Genomic DNA, 22,206 nt, shown 5'->3' with positions numbered 1-22,206 from the left:
ACAGGGAACCACCAGGGGCTCCCTGATGCTACAGGGAGTCACCAGGGGCTCCCCGATGCTACAGGGAGTCACCAGGGGCTCCCTGATCCTACAGGGAGTCACCAGGGGCTCCCTGATGCTACAGGGAGTCACCAGGGGCTCCCCGATGCTACAGGGAGTCACCAGGGGTTCCCCGATGCTACAGGGAGTCACCAGGGGCTCCCCGATGCTACAGGGAGCCACCAGGGGCTCCCCGATGCTACAGGGAGCCACCAGGGGCTCCCCGATGCTACAGGGAATCACCAGGGGCTCCCTGAAGCATCAGGGAGTCACCAGGGGCTCCACCGCACAATCTTGAGAGTTATCTTGAGATGATTTCGGGGCTTTAGTGTCCCTCGCGGCCCGGTCCTCAACCAGGCCTCCACCCCCAGGAAGGAGCCCGTGACAGCTGACTAACACCCAGGTACCTATTTTACTGCTAGGTAACAGGTGCATAGGGTGAAAGAAACTCTGCCCATTGTTTCTCGCCGGCGCCTAGGATCAAACCCGGGACCACAGGATCACAAGTCCAGCGTGCTGTCCGCTCGGCCGACCGGCTCCCAATAATTAGGATGGTGAGACAATTTGAGGTAGAATTAATATAAACTAATCCTACATGAAGTTATAGATATTCACACACCCTCAGCATCCTATATTATATTCTGGGGTAAATCCCAATTACTTGGTACACTTCCGTCCCCTTGGAACAATTACTTGGCAGGTATTACGTCCACTTGGAACAATTACTTGGCAGGTGTTACGTCCACTTGGAACAATTACTTGGCAGGTATTACGTCCACTTGGAACAATTACTTGGCAGGTGTTACGTCCACTTGGAACAATTACTTGGCAGGTGTTACGTCCACTTGGAACAATTACTTGGCAGGTGTTACGTCCACTTGGAACAATTACTTGGCAGGTGTTACGTCCACTTGGAACAATTACTTGGCACTTGTTACTCTCCCGTCCACTTGGGACAAAGACCAAATTCTTGTACAAACCAGAAATTCTTGTAAACAAATACTGTACTACAAGCGTTTAATAATGTGGTTTCAAAGAACATAAACCCTGAGTGAATTATTTACATATGAACAAGTACATGAAGTATATTATCCAGTATTAATATATATATTATGTGTGTGTAAATTAATGTATCTGGTACGCAGACGAGAAGTCACAATAACGTGGCTACATTATGTTGACTAAACTAACCTAACCTAACCTAACCTTACCTAACCAAACCTAACCTTACCTAACCTAACCTAACCTAACCAAACCTAACCAAACCAAACCTAACCTTACCTAACCTTACCTAACCGTTGACTAACCTAACCTAACCTAACCGTTGACTAACCTAACCTAACCTTACCTTACCTAACCTAACCTTACCTAACCTAACCTAACCTAACCTAACCGTTGACTAACCTAACCTAACCGTTGACTAACCTAACCTAACCGTTGACTAACCTAACCTAACCTAACCTTACCTTACCTTACCTAACCTTACCTTACCTAACCTAACCTAACCTAACCTAACCGTTGACTAACCTAACCTAACCGTTGACTAACCTAACCTAACCTAACCTAACCTAACCTTACCTTACCTAACCTAACCTTACCTAACCTAACCTAACCTAACCGTTGACTAACCTAACCTAACCGTTGACTAACCTAACCTAACCTAACCTTACCTTACCTAACCTAACCTTACCTAACCTAACCTAACCTAACCGTTGACTAACCTAACCTAACCGTTGACTAACCTAACCTAACCTAACCAAAATGTCGCCATCCCGTCACTTCGTGGTTTGGTCAACATATCTGGTACGAGTAGCCTCACCTGGAAGCTGGGTACAAATCTGGCGATTTCACCAGTCCAATTATGAAGAGTAGAAGCAGGTGTGATTATTAAGAAAGGACCCCAAGTATCTGAAACAAAAACATTATTATTTAAAATATTTTGTCTAGCAAACACATTCCTGTGCTGATACAGGTGATTGTTTAAGCTGGAATCTGCTCTATTTTAACGGAGTGAAATCTAGAATGCTTACCTAGCACGACTTGTGAGAGCTTGGTCCAACAGACTGTTGCTGGGAAAGGCCAGCAGGCCCACACATCCACTACAACTCTGTTGGTCTAGTGCCTCTTGCAGGAACATGTCTAATTTTTTATTTATTTGTTTTTATTTGAGATATATACAAGAGTTGTTACATTCTTGTAGAGCCACTAGTACGCGTAGCGTTTCGGGCAAGTCCTTAATCCTATGGTCCCTGGAATACGATCCCCTGCCGCGAAGAATCGTTTTTTCATCCAAGTACACATTTTACTGTTGCGTTAAACAGAGGCTACAGTTAAGGAATTGCGCCCAGTAAATCCTCCCCGGCCAGGATACGAACCCATGACATAGTGCTCGCGGAACGCCAGGCGAGTGTCTTACCACTACACCACGGAGACTGCAATTGCTTCTTGAAGAAGTCCACCTTTGCTCAAACAGTATTGTCTATGCTTGCTGGGAGAGAATTGAACAACTGTGGACTTCTAAGTTGCCATTTTTACTCCTTACCGATTCTATTCTGCATTTTCTTCCATATTATGTAAGAAAATTGCTATTTTCTTCCATCATGTTATTTTATGAAGTATGTAACATACAGTACTTTTATCATAAAGTATGTTATTTTGCTGTGTAAATTGGAGACCTGGCCATCCAGTATCTTCCATGAACAAATCCACAAGGGCCGTGTCCATGTCGTTGCGCAATCGACTAAGGCGCGTCTGGAATCATCTCGGACGTAGGTTCGATCCCTCATCATGGCCCTTGTGGATTTGTTCATTTGATGTATCACGCTATTGTGATTTCTGTGTGTATACAGTATCTTCCATATATATATTTTTTTGATACCTCTCTCATCTCCTTACTAGAAAGCATATTTTTAAGAGTTTTCAGACGGTTTAAATAATTTAGGTGCGTTATCGTGTCTATGCACCCTGTATATATATATTCTCTATATTTCCTCAATTTCAGAAATCTCTCCCACTTTGAAAGGAGGAGTGAGTACTGAGCAGTACTCAAGATGAGACAGTACCAGCGATTTAAATTAGCATTAACATTGTGGCAGAATACCTGAGGCCAGATTCACGAAAGCACTTACGCAACCACTTACGAACCTGTACATCTTTTCTCAATCTTTGGCGGCTTTGTTTCCAATTATTAAACAGTTAATGAGCTCCGAAGCACCAGAAGGCTGTTTATAACAGTAACAACAGTTGAATGGGAAGTTTTCATGCTTGTAAAGTGTTTAATAAATGTAACTAAAGCCGTTAAAGATTGAGGAAAGATGTACACGTTCGTAAGTGCTTGCGTAAGTGCTTTCTTGAATCTGGCCCCTGGATTTGAACATAATCATAATCCATCCTATCATTTTCCTAGCTGACATTATATGTGCTTGATTATGTTCACTAAATGTAAGGTTGTCAAACATCATAATTCCAAAATCTTTTACACGCTTTCTTTCTATGAGTAGGTCTGACTGCATCTTGTACCCTGTATTTCACTTAAGTTCTTCATTTCTACCATAGCTACTAAGTACAGTATCTGGAATTTATTACTGTTAGGACTCATGCTTTTTCCAACGCCCAACTGAAGATTTCATCATTATCGGCAACCCGCCAAACACACACCGAAACTACGACGTTGGTACAACGTTCGAACACGTTTTAACACCTCCTAACCAGTTATAACAACCAATATAGCAAGTTGTAACAACGTTCTAATACGTCATAAACACGTTAAGCCAAGATGTAACAACTTTATTACAAGTTGTAACAAGCTGAAAATATTAACAGTTACGGTTTGTGTTTCCAGGGAAGTAGTTTTTCCAGTGTATTCTACCGAGGTAATTTTCATACTGATTTTTGGTAACATTAGCAATAGCTAACACAAGGCTGTGGCTGTATTTTTTGTCTTTATCTGATATGAAAATGAGAAAAAGAAGTGGCACAAGGACTGTGCCCTAGGGTACAGGGCACTAGGACTTTATTATATTTCATAGAATGCAAAGCGTAACAGTCATTTTAACAGAACATTGAATATCCAATTCCCCATTTTACTTCCTATTTATCAATCTCATTCCATGGTCACATTTACCAAATGCCTTTGCAAAGTCCGTGTATACAACATCTGCATTTTGTTTTTTTCTAATGCATCTGTGATTTTGTCATAATGGTTCAGTAATTGCAAAAGACAAGATCTTCCTGCTCTAAATCCATGTTGACCTGGTTAGTGGAAGTCATTGGTTTCGTCAACCAGTGTCATATATGACCAAACCCAATCTTGAGGTTATCTTGAGATGATTTCGGGGCTTTAGTGTCCCCGCGGCCCGGTCCTCAACCAGGCCTCCATCCCCAGGAAGCAGCCCGTGACAGCTGACTAACACCCAGGTACCTATTTTACTGCTAGGTAACAGGAGCATAGAGTCCAAGAAACTCTGCCCATTGTTTCTCGCCGGCGCCTGGAATCGAACCCAGGACCACAGGATCACAAGTCCAGTGTGCTGTCTGCTCGGCCGACCGGCTCCCCTGGTAAACCTTGTAAGCACCACACAGACAGAGAAAGAAAGACCCATATTGGAACTCCATTTTGAGCCAGAGCCCAAATTGAGACAGTGGGTAGTAAGGGCTATCTTGAGGTTATCTTGAGGTTAATTGAGATTATTTCGGGGCTTAGCGTCCCTGCAGCCCGGTCCTTGACCAGGCCTCCTTTTTGTTACACATCCCCAGAAAGCAGCCCGTAGCAGCTGTCTAACTCCCAGGTATACGTATTTACTGCTAGGTGTACTGGGGCATCAGGGTGAAAGAGAGACTGCCCATTTCTTTCCGCCACCGCTGGGGATCGAACCCGGGGCCCTTAGGACTACGAATCCTGAGCGCTGTCCCCTCAGTTGTCAGGCCCCAAACCTCTCTCTGAAGGGGGAAGCGAACCACCAGGAGAAAGTGCCAAAGAAAATGCAAAGGACAAAACAAGGAAGCGGAATGAAGAACAACAGCATTAAATATGCCAAAACTAGAAGACAGAAGAAAAAAGAGGCGATATGATCACTACATACAAAACAGTTTTCTGTTTATTATTATTATTTTCTACCACAGACGTGGCCACACATTTACAATGCTAACCACCATATATACATTTTCTTCTGTCCTCCATGGACAGGGTTAGAGATCAGTTAAACATATAGTTCAGGGATTTATTGAACAATCAACCACAGAAGGTGATTCGGTACTTTTAAAATGCTTAGCTAACCATACAAAACAGTAATGGGAATCAACAAAATTGACAGGGAAGAATTCCTGAGACCTGGAACTTCAAGAACAAGAGGTCATAGACTTAAACTAAAACAAAACTGCCAAAGAAATATAAGAAAATTTCCCTTTCGCAGAATGGTAGACTCGGAGTCACGGAGCCGGTCGGCCGAGCGGACAGCACGCGGGACTTGTGATCCTGTGGTCCTGGGTTCGATCCCAGGCGCCGGCGAGAAACATAGGGCAGAGTTTCTTTCACCCTATGCCCCTGTTACCTAGCAGTAAAATAGGTACCTGGGTGTTAGTCAGCTGTCACAGGCTGCTTCCTGGGGGTGGAGGCCTGGTCGAAGACCAGGCCAAAGAATACTGAGAAGACGGGACTACACTAAAGTAATCACCAAGAGAAGACGGGACTACACTAAAGTAATCACCAGGGAAGACGGGACTACACTAAAGTAATCACCAGAGAAGACGGGACTACACTAAAGTAATCACCAGGGAAGACGGGACTACACTAAAGTAATCACCAGAGAAGACGGGGCTACACTAAAGAAATCACCAGAGAAGACGGGACTACACTAAAGTAATCACCAGGGAAGACGGGACTACACTAAAGTAATCACCAGAGAAGACGGGGCTACACTAAAGAAATCACCAGAGAAGACGGGACTACACTAAAGTAATCACCAGGGAAGACGGGACTACACTAAAGTAATCACCAGGGAAGACGGGACTACACTAAAGTAATCACCAGAGAAGACGGGACTACACTAAAGTAATCACCAGAGAAGACGGGACTACACTAAAGTAATCACCAGAGAAGACGGGACTACACTAAAGTAATCACCAGAGAAGACGGGGCTACACTAAAGAAATCACCAGAGAAGACGGGACTACACTAAAGTAATCACCAGGGAAGACGGGACTACACTAAAGTAATCACCAGGGAAGACGGGACTACACTAAAGTAATCACCAGGGAAGATGGGACTACACTAAAGTAATCACCAGAGAAGACGGGACTACACTAAAGTAATCACCAGAGAAGACGGGACTACACTAAAGTAATCACCAGAGAAGACGGGACTACACTAAAGTAATCACCAGAGAAGATGGGACTACACTAAAGTAATCACCAGAGAAGACGGGACTACACTAAAGTAATCACCAGAGAAGACGGGACTACACTAAAGTAATCACCAGAGAAGACGGGACTACACTAAAGTAATCACCAGAGAAGACGGGACTACACTAAAGTAATCACCGGAGAAGACGGGACTACACTAAAGTAATCACCAGAGAAGACGGGACTACACTAAAGTAATCACCAGAGAAGACAGGACTACACTAAAGTAATCACCAGAGAAGATGGGACTACACTAAAGTAATCACCAGAGAAGACGGGACTACACTAAAGTAATCACCCAGAGAAGACGGGACTACACTTAAGTAATCACCAGAGAAGACGGGACTACACTAAAGTAATCACCAGAGAAGACAGGACTACACTAAAGTAATCACCAGAGAAGACGGGACTACACTAAAGTAATCACCAGAGAAGAGCACTGCTCGGGCAGCACTAGTAAGCACTCGGGGGGAAGAAATCGTCAACACATGCAGCACTAGTAAGCACTCGGGGGAGAAGAAAACGTCAACACATGCAGCACTAGTAAATACTCGGGGGGAAGAAAACGTCAACACATGCAGCACTAGTAAGCACTCGGGGGAGAAGAAAACGTCAACACATGCAGCACTAGTAAGCACTCGGGGGGGGGAAGAAAACGTCAACACATGCAGCACTAGTAAGCACTCGGGGGGGGGGAAGAAAACGTCAACACATGCAGCACTAGTAAGCACTCGGGGGGGGAAGAAAACGTCAACACATGCAGCACTAGTAAGCACTCGGGGGGGGGGGGAAGAAAACGTCAACACATGCAGCACTAGTAAGCACTCGGGGGGGGGGAAGAAAACGTCAACACATGCAGCACTAGTAAGCACTCAGGGGAGAAGAAAACGTCAACACATGCAGCACTAGGCCCAGAACACTACAGGTAGCCGTAACCATTATCACAACACAAACAGGGAACTGGGCTTTGAGTAAATCTGATGTTTGGTTTGAATCACATACGGAGTTGTTCGGCAATTTCAAGGATTCATATTCTTTGAACCCTTCGTTTGTCTGTAAAGCTTTGTTGACTTTCTGGATGTGTTCCCAGTTGACGGTGAAATGTTATTCGCACTTTGCACCTTTGTGCCTGTGGTCCCGGGTTCGATCCCAGGCGCCGGCGAGAAACAATGGGCAGAGTTTCTTTCACCCTATGCCCCTGTTACCTAGCAGTAATATAGGTACCTGGGTGTTAGTCAGCTGTCACGGGCTGCTTCCTGGGGGTGGAGGCCTGGTCGAGGACCGGGCCGCGGGGACACTAAAAGCTCCGAAATCATCTCAAGATAACCTCCAGGGCCCAGATTCACGAAAGTACTTACGCAAGCACTTACGAACGTGTACATCTTTCTTCAATCTTTGACGGCTTTGGTTACATTTATTAAACAGTTTACAAGCATGAAAACTTGCCATTCAGCTGTTGTTATTGTTATAAACAGCCTCCTGGTGCTTCGGAGCTCATTAACTGTTTAATAATTGTAAACAAAGCCGCCAAAGATTGAGAAAAGATGTACAGGTTCGTAAGTGCTTGCGTAAGTACTTTCGTGAATCTGGCCCCAGATTGTGAGGGTCCAGGTTCTGGCTCTGGTAGGCTAAAAAAAAAAAAACTCCTGCAAATGACGTGACCATTTAACTGGTCACATCGGGGGTTTCACCAAGGGCTTTCCCTGACATCTTGAAGGTGCAACTATGCAAAGATATGGATTCTAGTCAGTTTGGTAAAAAAAACTCGTCAAAATTCAACGAATAATAATAATGAGAAATAATGAGTCATAATGATGTTAATGAGTCATAATGATAATGAGAAATACTAATGAGTCAGTCACTGCTGACTGACTCATCCATCAGTCCTGAGACTGATGAATGCTTACTACGACTATTGAAAATCACCATTTTATGAACACTGGCCAGTTTTTCTAACGATAGAGCACAAAATTTGAGGTTCTACTGTATAATGTTACAATTCTGTTTAACCTAACCTAACCTAACCTAACCTAGGTTTTTCTAACGATAGAGCACAAAATTTGAGGTTCTACTGTATAATGTTACGATTCTGTTTAACCTAACCTAACCATTTTATGAACACTGGCCAGTTTTTCTAACGATAGAGCACAAAATTTGAGGTTCTACTGTATAATGTTACGATTCTGTTTAACCTAACCTAACCTAACCTAACCTAACCTAACCTAACTTAACCTAACCTAACTTAACCTAACCTAACTTAACCTAACCTAACCTAACCTAACTTAACCTAACTTAACCTAACCTAACCTAACCTAACCTAACCTAACCTAACCTAACCTTGATAGCTTGATAGCTTCATACCTTCATAGCAAGAATTCTTATTATCAACAAAACTTTATTATTCATTATACAACTTGCTAATATTACCGTATTGCTAAAGATAGACCAATGCAATAAGCCATCAAAACTTACCGTACTGCTCACATATATGCGCTAGAAATGCAATAGATTGAACTGTCTTGCCCAGACCCATCTCATCTGCTAGGATGCCATTGATTCCCTGTAAATATTGAAATAAAGAGTCAATGGGGCAATGAATTATTGTTTAATCTATGAATGAAAAAATCACATTAGTCATAAGAATGAAAATCAACAACCCAAACCAACAAAATATATATTATCTGTCACGTGCAGGTCGAGAAGTCACAATAACATGGCTGAAATATGTTGACCAAACCACATACTAGAAAGTGAATCGACGACGACGTTTCGGTCCATCCTGGACCATTCTCAAGTCGATTGTGACTTGAAAATTCGGTCCAGGACGGACCGAAACGTCGTCGTCCCTTCACTTTCTAGTGTGTGGTTTGGTCAACATATTATCTATCACGTCTGTGCACATTATTGCTTCCCACTGTTGAGGACACAAAGCTTCTTAGGCTAACTGAGGTCCTCCTGGCAAACCACTCACCTTCTTGAGGTTATCTTGAGATGATTTCGGGGCTTTAGTCCCCGCGGCCCGGTCCTCGACCAGGCCTCCACCCCCAGGAAGCAGCCCGTGACAGCTGACTAACTCTCAAGTACCTATTTACTGCTAGGTAACAGGGGCATTCAGGGTGAAAGAAACTTTGCCCATTTGTTTCTGCCTCGTGCGGGAATCGAACCCGCGCCACAGAGTTACGAGTCCTGCGCGCTATCCACCAGGCTACGAGGCCCCCCCTTGGATGCCAACCACAACAGTCACCTAACTCCCAGTTAAAAAAAAAAAAAGAGGCATCAGGTCATCATGTTTACGCACATTTCAGTCCTGCCATTGGAATTGAACCCAGGACACCAACCGCTCTCCCTGGAAACACAAACCGAAACTGTCTCTATTTTCCGCTTGTTACAACTTGTAATAAAGTTGTTACATCTTGGCTTAACGTGCTTATGACGTATTAGAACGTTGTTACAACTTGCTATATTGGTTGTTATAACTAGTTAGGAGGGCTTAAAACTTGTTCGAACGTTGCACCAACGTCGTAGTTTCGGTGTGTGTTTGGCGGGCTACTTCCCACCCTATGGGGAACAGAGCGAGAGTACTAGTGAGTCTTCAGAGAAGCTGCTCAGGTCCCTGTATTTTTGACAGGTATACATGTCAAATGAAGTCAGTGGACATGTCAAGTGGTGACTTCATTACGAGGGTATAGTAGTGCAGAGATACTTTAGATAAAGATATTTTAAAGAGCATTGACCGAGTGCCACCAGTGCCTCACTGCTCCCCTTCTCTCTCTCTCTCTCTCTCTCTCTCTCTCTGTCTCTCTGTCTCTGTCTCTTTGTCTCTGTCTCTTTGTCTCTCTGTCTCTCTCCTAACACATAGATAACAAATTTTTGAACAATAAGTATGAAATCCAAGCTAAAAATAAACAATCAAATAATAACTTACAAAGTAGTAGAGATTAGCCAGCCAATTCATGCCATTCATCTGATAGCTTTTGAGGACACCCCGAAATATAGTTGGTTGTGGATGTTCCTTTGATTCTTTTGATCGTCCAAAGTCTGGAATAATTTTGCTTTCATTTCCCGAGAACAGACTTAGTTTGGCTTGCTGATTGGAATATGCCTCTTGAGCCGTCTTCAGAGCCTGAACCTTCATGGCTTCACTGTAAAACACAAAGTGTTGATTGTAATGAAATGACAATATTTGGGCGAGTCTCTGATGCTCCCTGAAGCTACTCTCTCTGACAGTCTGCCAATTAGTTGGTTACATCAGTTGTGGAGTTGTATAAGCTCATCAGTGTCCAATGCTAGAACATGATAATAAAAATAATAAATGTTTATTCAGGTACATACATACAAGAGATTTTACAAAAATTGATAGATTTATAGATAGAGCTAGTACATACAATGCCTACAGCCACTATTACGCAAAGCATTTCAGGCAGACATGGCCCCTTCACACAGGCACAGATAGCAGTGGCATTTATTTATTTATGCCACCACCAGGAGAGGTTATTTTGAGGTTATTTTGAGATGATTTCGGGGCTTTAGTGTCCCCGCGGCCCGGTCCGCAACCAGGCCTCCACCCCCAGGAAGCAGCCCGTGACAGCTGACTAACACCCAGGTACCTATTTTACTGCTAGGTAACAGGGGCATAGGGTGAAAGAAACTCTGGCCATTGTTTCTCGCCGGCGCCCAGGATCGAACCTGGGACCACAGGATCACAAGTCCATTGTGCTGTCCTCTCGGCCGACCGGCTCCCTTAACCGGCAACCAGAAAGAAAGAAAGAGCCGGCGGCAGACAAACTACCCTGATTTTTGTTCCCACCAAAACTCTGCCCTCAGAGAGGAGCATGAACCTCACCCACCCGAGCACCGGAAGGAACGGAAAAACGCCTCATGAGCCGCCAGAGGAAGGACTCGAGAGGCAGAAGGATGATCACAAGCCCAAAGGGATGCAGAACAGAACTACAGAGAGAGCCACATGCACAACAGAAGCACACAGGGAGTGAGGGGGGGTTACAAACCCCCGCTCCCCCTACCCCCCCAATTAAAGAACCATGTAGAGTCAAACAGGCTCTAAGGAGCACGCACACAACTTTCCAAAGCCCCAGAAGCCACAAATGAGAACCCTGGGGTTGAGCCTATGTGTGTGCCCACCGGTCGGGATATGTGTGGGAGCCGGTCGGCCGAGCGGACAGCACGCTGGCCTTGTGATCCTGTGGTCCCGGGTTCGATCCCGGGCGCCGGCGAGAAACAATGGGCAGAGTTTCTTTCACCCTATGCCCCTGTTACCTAGCAGTAAAATAGGTACCTGGGTGTTAGTCAGCTGTCACGGGCTGCTTCCTGGGGGTGGAGGCCTGGTCGAGGACTGGGCTGCGGGGACACTAAAAAGCCCCGAAATCATCTCAAGATAACCTCAAGATAACCACCCGGGATAGAAAGGTGGAGTCCAAGGAAAAGGCTTTGAAGGAAGGAGTGGCTGGCTGAAAGAAAAACCCAAAAGCCCTAGTGGGACAAGTAGACTCGGCAACCTCTGTCCCCGAATCAGAAGGGTCGACTCCCAGAACCACACCCTAATCTGGAAACCCTCAGATGTCATTAGGCCAGAAGCAGGGAGGAGGAGGGAAGAACAGAAGAGGGGGAGTACCATGCCCACAGAGGAACGAAGGAAGATGGTGTAGACAAAACTAAGGTAGAAGTTACCAAATACCTCCAATTCCGAGACCCGAACACCAGTGCAGCAACTGCGGGGGCATCTGCCTGGGCACACAACCTAGACTAGCCACCAGATAAGCCCAAACCACAGCAAGAGAGCCATAAAGAAGAGCCACATGGGGAGAACAATCTCCCATAGAACCCAGAGGTCGAAGGTGTCATCGACCCAACCAGCCACACAGCGGAGGCAGATGGACTGAATGGCACCACATGGCTGGGGTGGTGTGCAACCCTTAAACTTATTCCGAAACGAGAGCAGGATTGGTGGGAATACCCAGGGGGGCCCACCGAACCTGCAGAGGATTTCCAGGGCCACTTTAATTTGACCAAGACAAAATGAGTGTATGGAGAAACACATAGCAGACGGACATCAATGCCAATAAATGCCACATTATGTAATGTGGAATAGGAGAAACTAGGCTTCACACAACCTACAAATTGCAGACGAGAAGTCACAATAACGTGGCTGAAATATGTTGACCAAACCACACACTAGAAAGTGAAGGGAGGACTATGTTTCGGTCCGTCCTGGACCATTCTCATGTCAACTTGAGAATGGTCCAGGACGGACCGAAACGTCGTTGTCCCTTCACTTTCTAGTGTGTGGTTTGGTCAACCTACAAATTATTTGAAAAGGCATTAAAGAACTTTGACAAAGAAAGAGATCTATGGGTGGTTCTGGATAGTAGACAGTCACCAGAGGACCACATGAAACCAGCGATGAATGTAATGAAACGCCATTTTCTAGGCAAGTCCTGGAGACCTCCGACAGAAAGGACATTGAATAAGGCGCATATGCTACACTTTCCAACTTCAGGATCACTTTTAAATGTCGTATATGGATGTTGAAATACTAAAGAAATTGTTCACGACTTTTGCAAGACCAAAATTGGAATATGCAGCAGCTGAATAGTGCTCACATCAATTAACACATCAATAAACTGGAAGGAGGTTGCAAAGACATGCTACTAAATAGCTTTTGGATCTAAATAACAAGAGCTCAATGTGAAGCTATAGATGTTAAATATGCCAAAGCTAGATAGAACCAAAGGATGCAACATGATCACTATATACAAAATAGCAACAGGAACTGCCACAGAAGACAAAGAAGAATTTCTGAAAACAGCAACTACAAAAAACAATAGGTCATAGACTCGTGCTAAAGAAATAAGGGCACTAAAAAAATATTAGACAGTTATCTTTTGCAAGCAGAGTGGCAGACGGTAAGAATAAATGAAATGAAAGGATGATCGATACCAAAACCACCAGTAGAGTATTTTCAAGGTATTATATGACAAATGTTGACCAGACCACACACTAGAATTTGAAGGGACGACGACGTTTCGGTCCGTCCTGGACCATTCTCAAGTCGATTGTGATGAGGAGGTAGGGACAGGCAATAAAAGTACGACTTGAGAATGGTCCAGGACGGACCGAAACGTCGTCGTCCCTTCAAATTCTAGTGTGTGGTCTGGTCAACATACTTCAGCCACGTTATTGTGACTCATCGCCTGCTTATATGACAAAGCACTGGGAAGAGGGAACACCACAAGCATATCACGCAGAAATCCCAATAACGTGACGCATCAAATGAACAAATCCACAAGGGCCGTAATTACCTAAGTGCAGTTACAGGATGAGAGCTACGCTCGTGGTGTCCCGTCTCCCCAGCACTCTTGTGTCATATAACGCTTTGAAACTACTGACGGTCTTGGCCTCCATCACCTTCTCACCTAACTTGTTCCAACCGTCTACCACTCTGCGAAAGTGAATTTTCTTATATTTCTTCGGCATCTGTGTTTAGCTAATTTAAATCTATGACCTCTGACAAGGGTTCGAAGCTACGTCCGAGAGGATCCCAGACGCGCCTTAATCGACTGTGTCTCAGGTTGTGTCTCAGAGAGACTAAGGGATCCGTGTGAGGGCAGTTGAACTCCCAGTTGCAATTCTTTTACCATGTCGTGGCGCGGTCGATTAAGGCACGCCTGGGATCCTCTCGGACATAGGTTCGAATCCTCATCACAGCCTTGTGAATTTGTTCACCACAAGCAAAGCTCTCATCCCATAAATGCCCTTAGGTATCGGCATATCGGAGCTTACCTATCCGTGACTACGGAGGGAGGCGAGACCTAGCTCTTTATACCCCATATCCTAGCCATTCATACTTGACATATTCATTACCTCTCTGAACATTAAGTTTTCATCATATTATTCCCAGAGTTGTGGATGGAATTGGCTTCAACAACTTCTTTCAATGCATTCCACTCACCTACCACCCGTACAGGGAATGAAAACTTCCCTACATGTCTTTGACTCAGATGCATGTCCAACTTCCATCGATGTCTCCCTTATCCAACCTCTTTTTATAGACTTCCTTTATCCACCTTATCTAGGCCTCTCAAGATCTTATATGTAGTTAACATATGTCCTCTGGATGCAGACAAGGAGTCACAATAACGTGGCTGAAATATGTTGACCAAACCACACACTAGAAAGTGAAGGGATGACGACGTTTTGGTCCGTCCTGGACCATTCTCAAGTCACAATCGACTTGAGAATGGTCCAGGACAGACAGAAACGTCGTCGACCCTTCACTTTCTAGTGTGTGGTTTGGTCAACATATGTCCTCTCTTTCTTCTATCCTCTAAGGTTATGAATTAATTCCATTTAGGTAATTACATAAACATACATTGCTTAAAGACAATTCAAGAAAAACTGAATACTAAATTACCAGTCATAATCATCGAGCGAGGACGAAGGCATTGAAGTATCATCTTCCAACTGCTTCAAGATGCTGCTGGTATCTTCATCTTCCATAGATACTGATCCCATCTTATTCTTCATGAAGTGAGCATATAGTTCTGGCAGAGTGATGAGGAAATTCACCTTACGTTGCTGCCTTTTAACCTGTTCAACACATATTAAATATGACAAAACGTCAGGGTAGTGTTGTTGGGAATGACTAAACATACACGAAGTGCAGATGATGAGTCACAATAACGTGGCTGAAATATATTGACTAGACCACACACTAGAAAATGAAGGGATGACGACGTTTCGGTCCCTCCAGGACCATTCTCAAGTCGATGAGAGAATGGTCCAGGACGGACCGAAACGTCGTCGTCCCTTCACCTTCTAGTGTGTGGTCTGGTCAACATACATCAAGTGTTTATGAACAACAACCTATAACTCTTGGGTTGGAAAGCTATTAGAAATGTGGCCATTAGAAATTAATAAGTTATTTAGCCTCATAAACAGTTTTGATACTAATTAAAAGTGAGTGATAACTAATTTACTATGGACTTTACTATGGAATGGAATTCATTATGGAATGGAGGTGAAGTCCATTTATCTAGGTTTAAAAATGTGTTAATTGCATCTTGTACTTACCTCTAAGATTTCTTTATCCATCTTCCGCTGCTCTTCAGCTTCTCTCTCGGCTCTGCGATTTTGCTCTTTTAAAATGCGGTCGAACTTCTTCCACTCTCCTTGCATTGTTCTTGTTAGTCTCTTCAACATCCACACTTTATCCTTCACTGTTTTTTGACTCTGAAGAAAAAGATTGTCAAACATTCCCTTTAATACTATGGTACATATTCACATTACTAAATGATGAAAATGTTTATACACTAATTTGAATTGCTGACATGCTAACCTGATTTCAAACTTGTTTCTAAGAAGCATTTACTAGCACCTTCTTATCTTGAGATGATTTCGGGGCTTTTAGGGTCCCTGCGGCCCGGTCCTCGACCAGGCCTCCACCCCCAGGAAGCAGCCCGTGACAGCTGACTAACACCCAGGTACCTATTTTACTGCTAGGTAACAGGGGCATAGGGTGAAAGAAACTCCGAACATTGTTTCTCGCCGGCGCCTGGGATCGAACCCGGGACCACAGGATCACAAGTCCAGCGTGCTGTCCGCTCGGCCGACCGGCTCCCTCCAAGGCAGTTTATTTACTCAGCCCATCCTCCTGTTTTGGTAGTACTTATAGTAACGATGAGGACCATAGTATACACACCGACGTACATCGACATTAGAAAGTAGAACTCTGAAATATTGAGTTGCACAAACTGGAAAACTATTTTTTTACTTGTGTTGCTTTCACAAACTAAACTAACCTAACCTAACCTCCCTAGGCCTAATACACAATATCTGAGGCCTCATATAGTACATATGTGTGCTATACTAGGCCTATCAATATTTAAGTTTGAGTTTAGCTTCACTTATTTTAAAAGGATTCCTTACTAGTCAGCATTTTACTATCTAAAAGCTAAGAACGTACGAATCCTGACTATCGACGACCGGTACAATAGGTACTCTCTAAACAGGAGGATGAGTTGATTTACTACACACTAACTTCCCCCTAACCCAGAATCATGTCATGTCTAATGAACAAATCCACAAGGGCCGTGACGAGGATTCGAACTTACGTCCGGGAGCATCCCAGACACTGCCTTAATCCACTGAGCTACGACATGGTTAAAAAGAGTTGAAACCGAAGTTCTACTGAACGTGTAATGTCATGTCTACTATCATTTGGCTGGATTTTACTCTGGCCAAGGCGATCACCTGTGTAATCTGACAGTGTCAACACTTGCATGGACGCACACACCTGTGTAATCTGACAGTGTCAACACTTGCATGGACGCACACACCTGTGTAATCTGACAGTGTCAACACTTACATAGACGCACACACCTGTGTAATCTGACAGTGTCAACACTTACATAGACGCACACACCTGTGTAATCTGACAATGTCAACACTTGCATGGACGCACACACCTGTGTAATCTGACAGTGTCAACACTTGCATAGACACACACACCTGTGTAATCTGACAGTGTCAACACTTACATGAACGCACACACCTGTGTAATCTGACAGTGTCAACACTTACATGGACGCGCACACCTGTGTAATCTGACAGTGTCAGCACTTACATGGACGCACACACCTGTGTAATCTGACAGTGTCAACACTTGCATGGACGCACACACCTGTGTAATCTGACAGTGTCAACACTTACATAGACGCACACACATGTGTAATCTGACAGTGTGTACACTTACATGGACGCACACACCTGTGTAATCTGACAGTGTCTACACTTATATGGACACACACACCTGTGTAATCTGACAGTGTCTACACTTACATGGACGCACACACCTGTGTAATCTGACAGTGTCTACACTTATATGGACACACACACCTGTGTAATCTGACAGTGTCTACACTTACATGGACGCACACACCTGTGTAATCTGACAGTGTCAACACTTATATGGACACACACACATGTGTAATCTGACAGTGTCAACACTTATATAGACACACACACCTGTGTAATCTGACAGTGTCAACACTTATATGGACACACACACCTGTGTAATCTGACAGTGTCAACACTTACATAGACACACACACATGTGTAATCTGACAGTGTCAACACTTACATGGACACACACACCTGTGTAATCTGACAGTGTCAACACTTATATGGATGCACACACCTGTGTAATCTGACAGTGTCTACACTTACATGGACGCACACACCTGTGTAATCTGACAGTGTCTACACTTACATAGACACACACATGTGTAATCTGACAGTGTCAACACTTACATGGACACACACACCTGTGTAATCTGACAGTGTCAACACTTATATGGACGCACACACCTGTGTAATCTGACAGTGTCTACACTTACATGGACGCACACACCTGTGTAATCTGACAGTGTCAACACTTACATGGACACACACACCTGTGTAATCTGACAGTGTCAACACTTATATGGACGCACACACCTGTGTAATCTGACAGTGTCAACACTTATATGGACGCACACACCTGTGTAATCTGACAGTGTCAACACTTATATGGACGCACACACCTGTGTAATCTGACAGTGTCAGGAGCCGGTCGGCCGAGCGGACAGCACACTGGATTTGTGATCCTGTGGTCCCGGGTTCGATCCCGGGTGCCGGCGAGAAACAATGGGCAGAGTTTCTTTCACCCTATGCCCCTGTTACCTAGCAGTAAAATAGGTACCTTGGTGTTAGTCAGCTGTCATGGGCTGCTTCCTGGGGGTGGAGGCCTGGTTGAAGACCGGGCCGCGGGGACACTAAAGCCCCGAAATCATCTCAAGATAACCTCAAGATAACTTACATGGATGCACACACAAAATCTTCACCAGAAACTAGATTTAAGCCAAACGTTTTCAAACTGCCAAATGTGTTTTGGAGACAGCTTTGGGTGGTGGTGTTTAATATATTTCACAATCTGAGGGCAATTAAACACAATTAATGATTGTGTTTATTCATGATGATTCAATAATCATGATAAGCAGATGAGGAGTCACAATAACATGGCTGAAATATGTAGACCAAACCACACACTAGAAAGTGAAGGGGGGACGACGTTTCGGTCCCTCCTGGACCATTCTCAAGTCGATTCCCACAATCGACTTGAGAATGGTCCAGGACGGACCGAAACGTCGTCGCCCCTTCACTTTCTAGTATGTGGTTTGGTCAACAATCGTAATAAATCATGATTATTCACAATTTATTCACAGCATGTGGTGCGGTGACCCCGACCTGTACAGCTGTACTGTGAGCTACATGTGCCGGCCTCGGTTGCTCTGGCAGTACTGAGGTTCTCAGCTAGGAGGTTATCTTGAGATGATTTCGGGGCTTTAGTGTCCCCGCGGCCCGGTCCTCGACCAGGCCTCCACCCCCAGGAAGCAGCCCGTGACAGCTGACTAACACCCAGGTACCTATTTTACCGCTAGGTAACAGGGGCATAGGGTGAAAGAAACTCTGCCCATTGTTTCTCGCCGGCGCCTGGGATCGAACCCAGGACCACAGGATCACAAGTCCCGCGTGCTGTCCGCTCGGCCGACCGGCTCCCATAATGCAAACAATCTTTTTTTCAAGATGGCATCTGTTCATTGGAGTCCTGAGGACCAGGGGCCAGATTCACGAAGCAGTTACGCAAGTACTTACGAACGTGTACATCTCTCCTCAATCTTTGATGGTTTTGGTTACATTTATTAAACAGTTTACAAGCCTGAAAACTTGCCAATCAACTGTTGTTATTGTTATAAACAGCCTCCTGGTGCTTCCGAGCTCATTAACTGTTTAATAGTTGTAAACAAAGCCGCCAAAGAATGAGAAAAGATGTACAGGTTCGTAAGTGCTTGTGTAACTTCTTTGTGAATCTAGCCCCAGGAAGTGAACCCCTTTGTACCCAGGGGGGGGGGGAAGGGGTAAATCTTACAATATACAGTACTAACAAAACGTGATGTGCTGGTGTAACACACACACACACACACACACACCCTTTCTCCACGATATCAGGGTGTGTGTGTGTGCAATACAATGGTTAAGACCATAGATCTTAAAACAATACCATTGGAATGTCCTACAGAAAGGAAATATAAAAACAAATCCTTTCTTAAGCAGACAAAAATAGTATGCACTTATGCAGTCATTACATGTCAAATACATACACCAGAGAGGCTCTTACTTGTAAAGCTTTCTGTCGACATACTCTCATACAACCGGTAGCCATCCTCTTGCAGTTCTGTAAGACCTCTTTCCGTACAGAGGCCTTGGATTTCTGACATCTTCCAACTTCTTTCTTGGCCATCAAGACCCATAGCTTGTGTCTTCGGATGGTAAGTGCCTGAAATGAGAGGACACATAAGAAAAACTTGTTGACCAGACCAAGTCGATCGACTTGAGAATGGTCCAGGACGGACCGAAACGTCGTCGTCCCTTCACCTTCTAGTGTGTGGTCTGGTCAACATACTTTAGCCACGTTATTGTGACTCGTCGCCTGCACAAAGATAAACTTGTAATATTCACTTTCCCACTCTACCACTCACAAATTATATATATATATAACAATACAAAATACTCTGCCAGCTATCATGACTATCAAAGCTATTATATTTAATAGGGAAGTACAAATTGTTACCGTGATGCTCAAGGCATTATTAGTATCTCGTAGGCATAATCACACTTCCTCAGCACCATAAATATAATCGCACTTGATTATAGAATGAGGGAAGAAATGTTCCGTCAATACTGGATCTAATATTCACCAGGAAAGAAGAGGAGATATTTGACATCCAGTACCTTCCTCCCTCGAGAAAGAGTGATCATATCCTGTTGGAAATTAAATATGCTTTGCGATACAATCTAGAAGAGAATGGGTGCATGAAACAGTTGATAAACTCGATTTCAAGAGAGGACACTGTGGGAAACTTGGAAAATTCATCGGTGAAATTAATTGGCCAGACTTGATGCTAGGCAAGGAAGTAAATGAGATGTTTGCCAAATTTTGACATATATGATGAAGGCACACAAACATTCATACCAAAACAGAGATACAAAACCAGAAAGCAGGATTGGTTCAACAGAAATTGCGAGATGAGGATTTCAAAGAGCCGAACCCCATGCCACTTCCCAAGCACACCATAGAATACATAGAAGTATCTCAAGACGAAGTGAAAAAATTACTCATGGGGCTAGGAAGCAATAAAGCAGTTGGACCTGATGGAATTTCACCTTGGGTGCTGCGAGAATGTGCAACTGAACTGAGCATTCCACTCCAATAGATATTCCAGACATCCTTGCGCACAAGAATCTTAGCAGATATATGGAAAAAGGCAAACATAGTTCCAATCTATAAAAATGGTAGCCGAGAAGAACCTCTAAATTATAGACCCACATCATTAACAAGCGTGGTACTCAAAACATTTTAAAAAAATAGTTAAAGCCCAATGGCTCGAACACCCGGAGAATAATGACATAATAATGGACAGACAGTATGGTTTTCGAACAGGAAGATTCTGTGTAACAAATCTTCTTAGATTTGATCTTCTGGGTAGAACCACAGAGATTCTACAGGAGAGAGAAGGTTGGGTGAATTGTGTCTATCTGGAACTAAAAAAGGCTTTTGACAGAGTCCCACACAAGAGGTTATTCTGGAAACGAACATACCGGAGGGGGTGACAGGAAGACTTCTGACATGGATGAAAATGTTTCTAATTGACAGACAGATGAGGACAGTAATCAGAGTCAATGTATCTGACTGGGTGAGTGTTAATAGTGGATGCTTTGTCACAGGGTACCACAGAAGTACCACAGGATTCAATTCTTGCACCAGTAATGTTCATCGTCTACATAAACGACCTCCCAGAAGGAATACAGAATTGTATGAACATGTTTGTGGGTGATGCTACTGGGGAACATAGGAGACGCAGACGATCGTCATGCCCTACAAACTGATCTAGATATAATAAGTGCTTGGAGCATCAAGTGATAAATAAAATTCAATGAGAATAAATGCCACGAGGAATGTGGAATTGGAGAAAATAGACCCCCACAGACAATTTACAAGCTACTGTATGTGGAGAGGAATTGAAGAACCCTAATAAAGAATGAGACCTATCTGGAGGTTATCTTGAGATGATTTCGGGGCTTTAGTGTCCCCGCGGCCCGGTCCTCGACCAGGCCTCCACCCCCAGGAAGCAGCCCGTGACAGCTGACTAACACCCAGGTACGTATTTACTGCTAGGTAACAGGTGCATTCAGGGTGAAAGAAACTTTGCCCATTTGTTTCTGCCTCGTGCGGGAATCGAACCCGCGCCACAGAATTACGAGTCCTGCGCGCTATCCACCAGGCTACGAGGCCCCTCACCACTAGGGGTGGTTTTGGATAGTAAACTGTCACCAAAGGAGCATAAAGAGCACTGTAAGAGGAGCGTAAACATCGCTTTCCAACCTTCAGGATGGTGAAATACTAAACAAACTGTCCATGACTTTTGGTACGTCTGATACCATACTGCTTGTGTAAAGGAGGAAATGTATATGTTTACCTCTCAGAATGTTTGGTAATATGTTTATTGTTTGTGATGTGTGTCGATGTATGTATTAACACGATGTACTGAACGGGGTGAGAATAGCTTGAGCTACCTCATCCCTTTGTGTGTATTTTACCTCAATAAACTTATTTCAATTTCATTTCAATTCAATTTCAATTTCATGACTTTTGTG

At 44.1% G+C, this 22,206-nt stretch overlaps 1 protein-coding gene across 1 annotated transcript in view; it reads right to left on the bottom strand.

Annotated features, from left to right (window-relative positions):
• Positions 1–22,206, bottom strand: part of Ino80 (chromatin-remodeling ATPase INO80) — a gene marked incomplete at its 3' end in the record, with an annotated part of 167,440 nt that overhangs the window by 114,679 nt on the left and 30,555 nt on the right. The window contains 6 exon segments of the mRNA XM_069305469.1: positions 1,859–1,947; positions 8,911–8,998; positions 10,364–10,580; positions 14,867–15,042; positions 15,526–15,684; positions 19,670–19,828. Coding sequence (XP_069161570.1) covers positions 1,859–1,947; positions 8,911–8,998; positions 10,364–10,580; positions 14,867–15,042; positions 15,526–15,684; positions 19,670–19,828 — 888 coding nt within the window.

The sequence above is a fragment of the Procambarus clarkii genome, chromosome 55 (assembly GCF_040958095.1).
Source record: "Procambarus clarkii isolate CNS0578487 chromosome 55, FALCON_Pclarkii_2.0, whole genome shotgun sequence".
Taxonomy (NCBI): domain Eukaryota; kingdom Metazoa; phylum Arthropoda; class Malacostraca; order Decapoda; family Cambaridae; genus Procambarus; species Procambarus clarkii.
The sequence above is the reverse complement of the archived record's forward strand: the minus strand, read 5'-3'. Positions and strand labels throughout refer to the sequence as shown.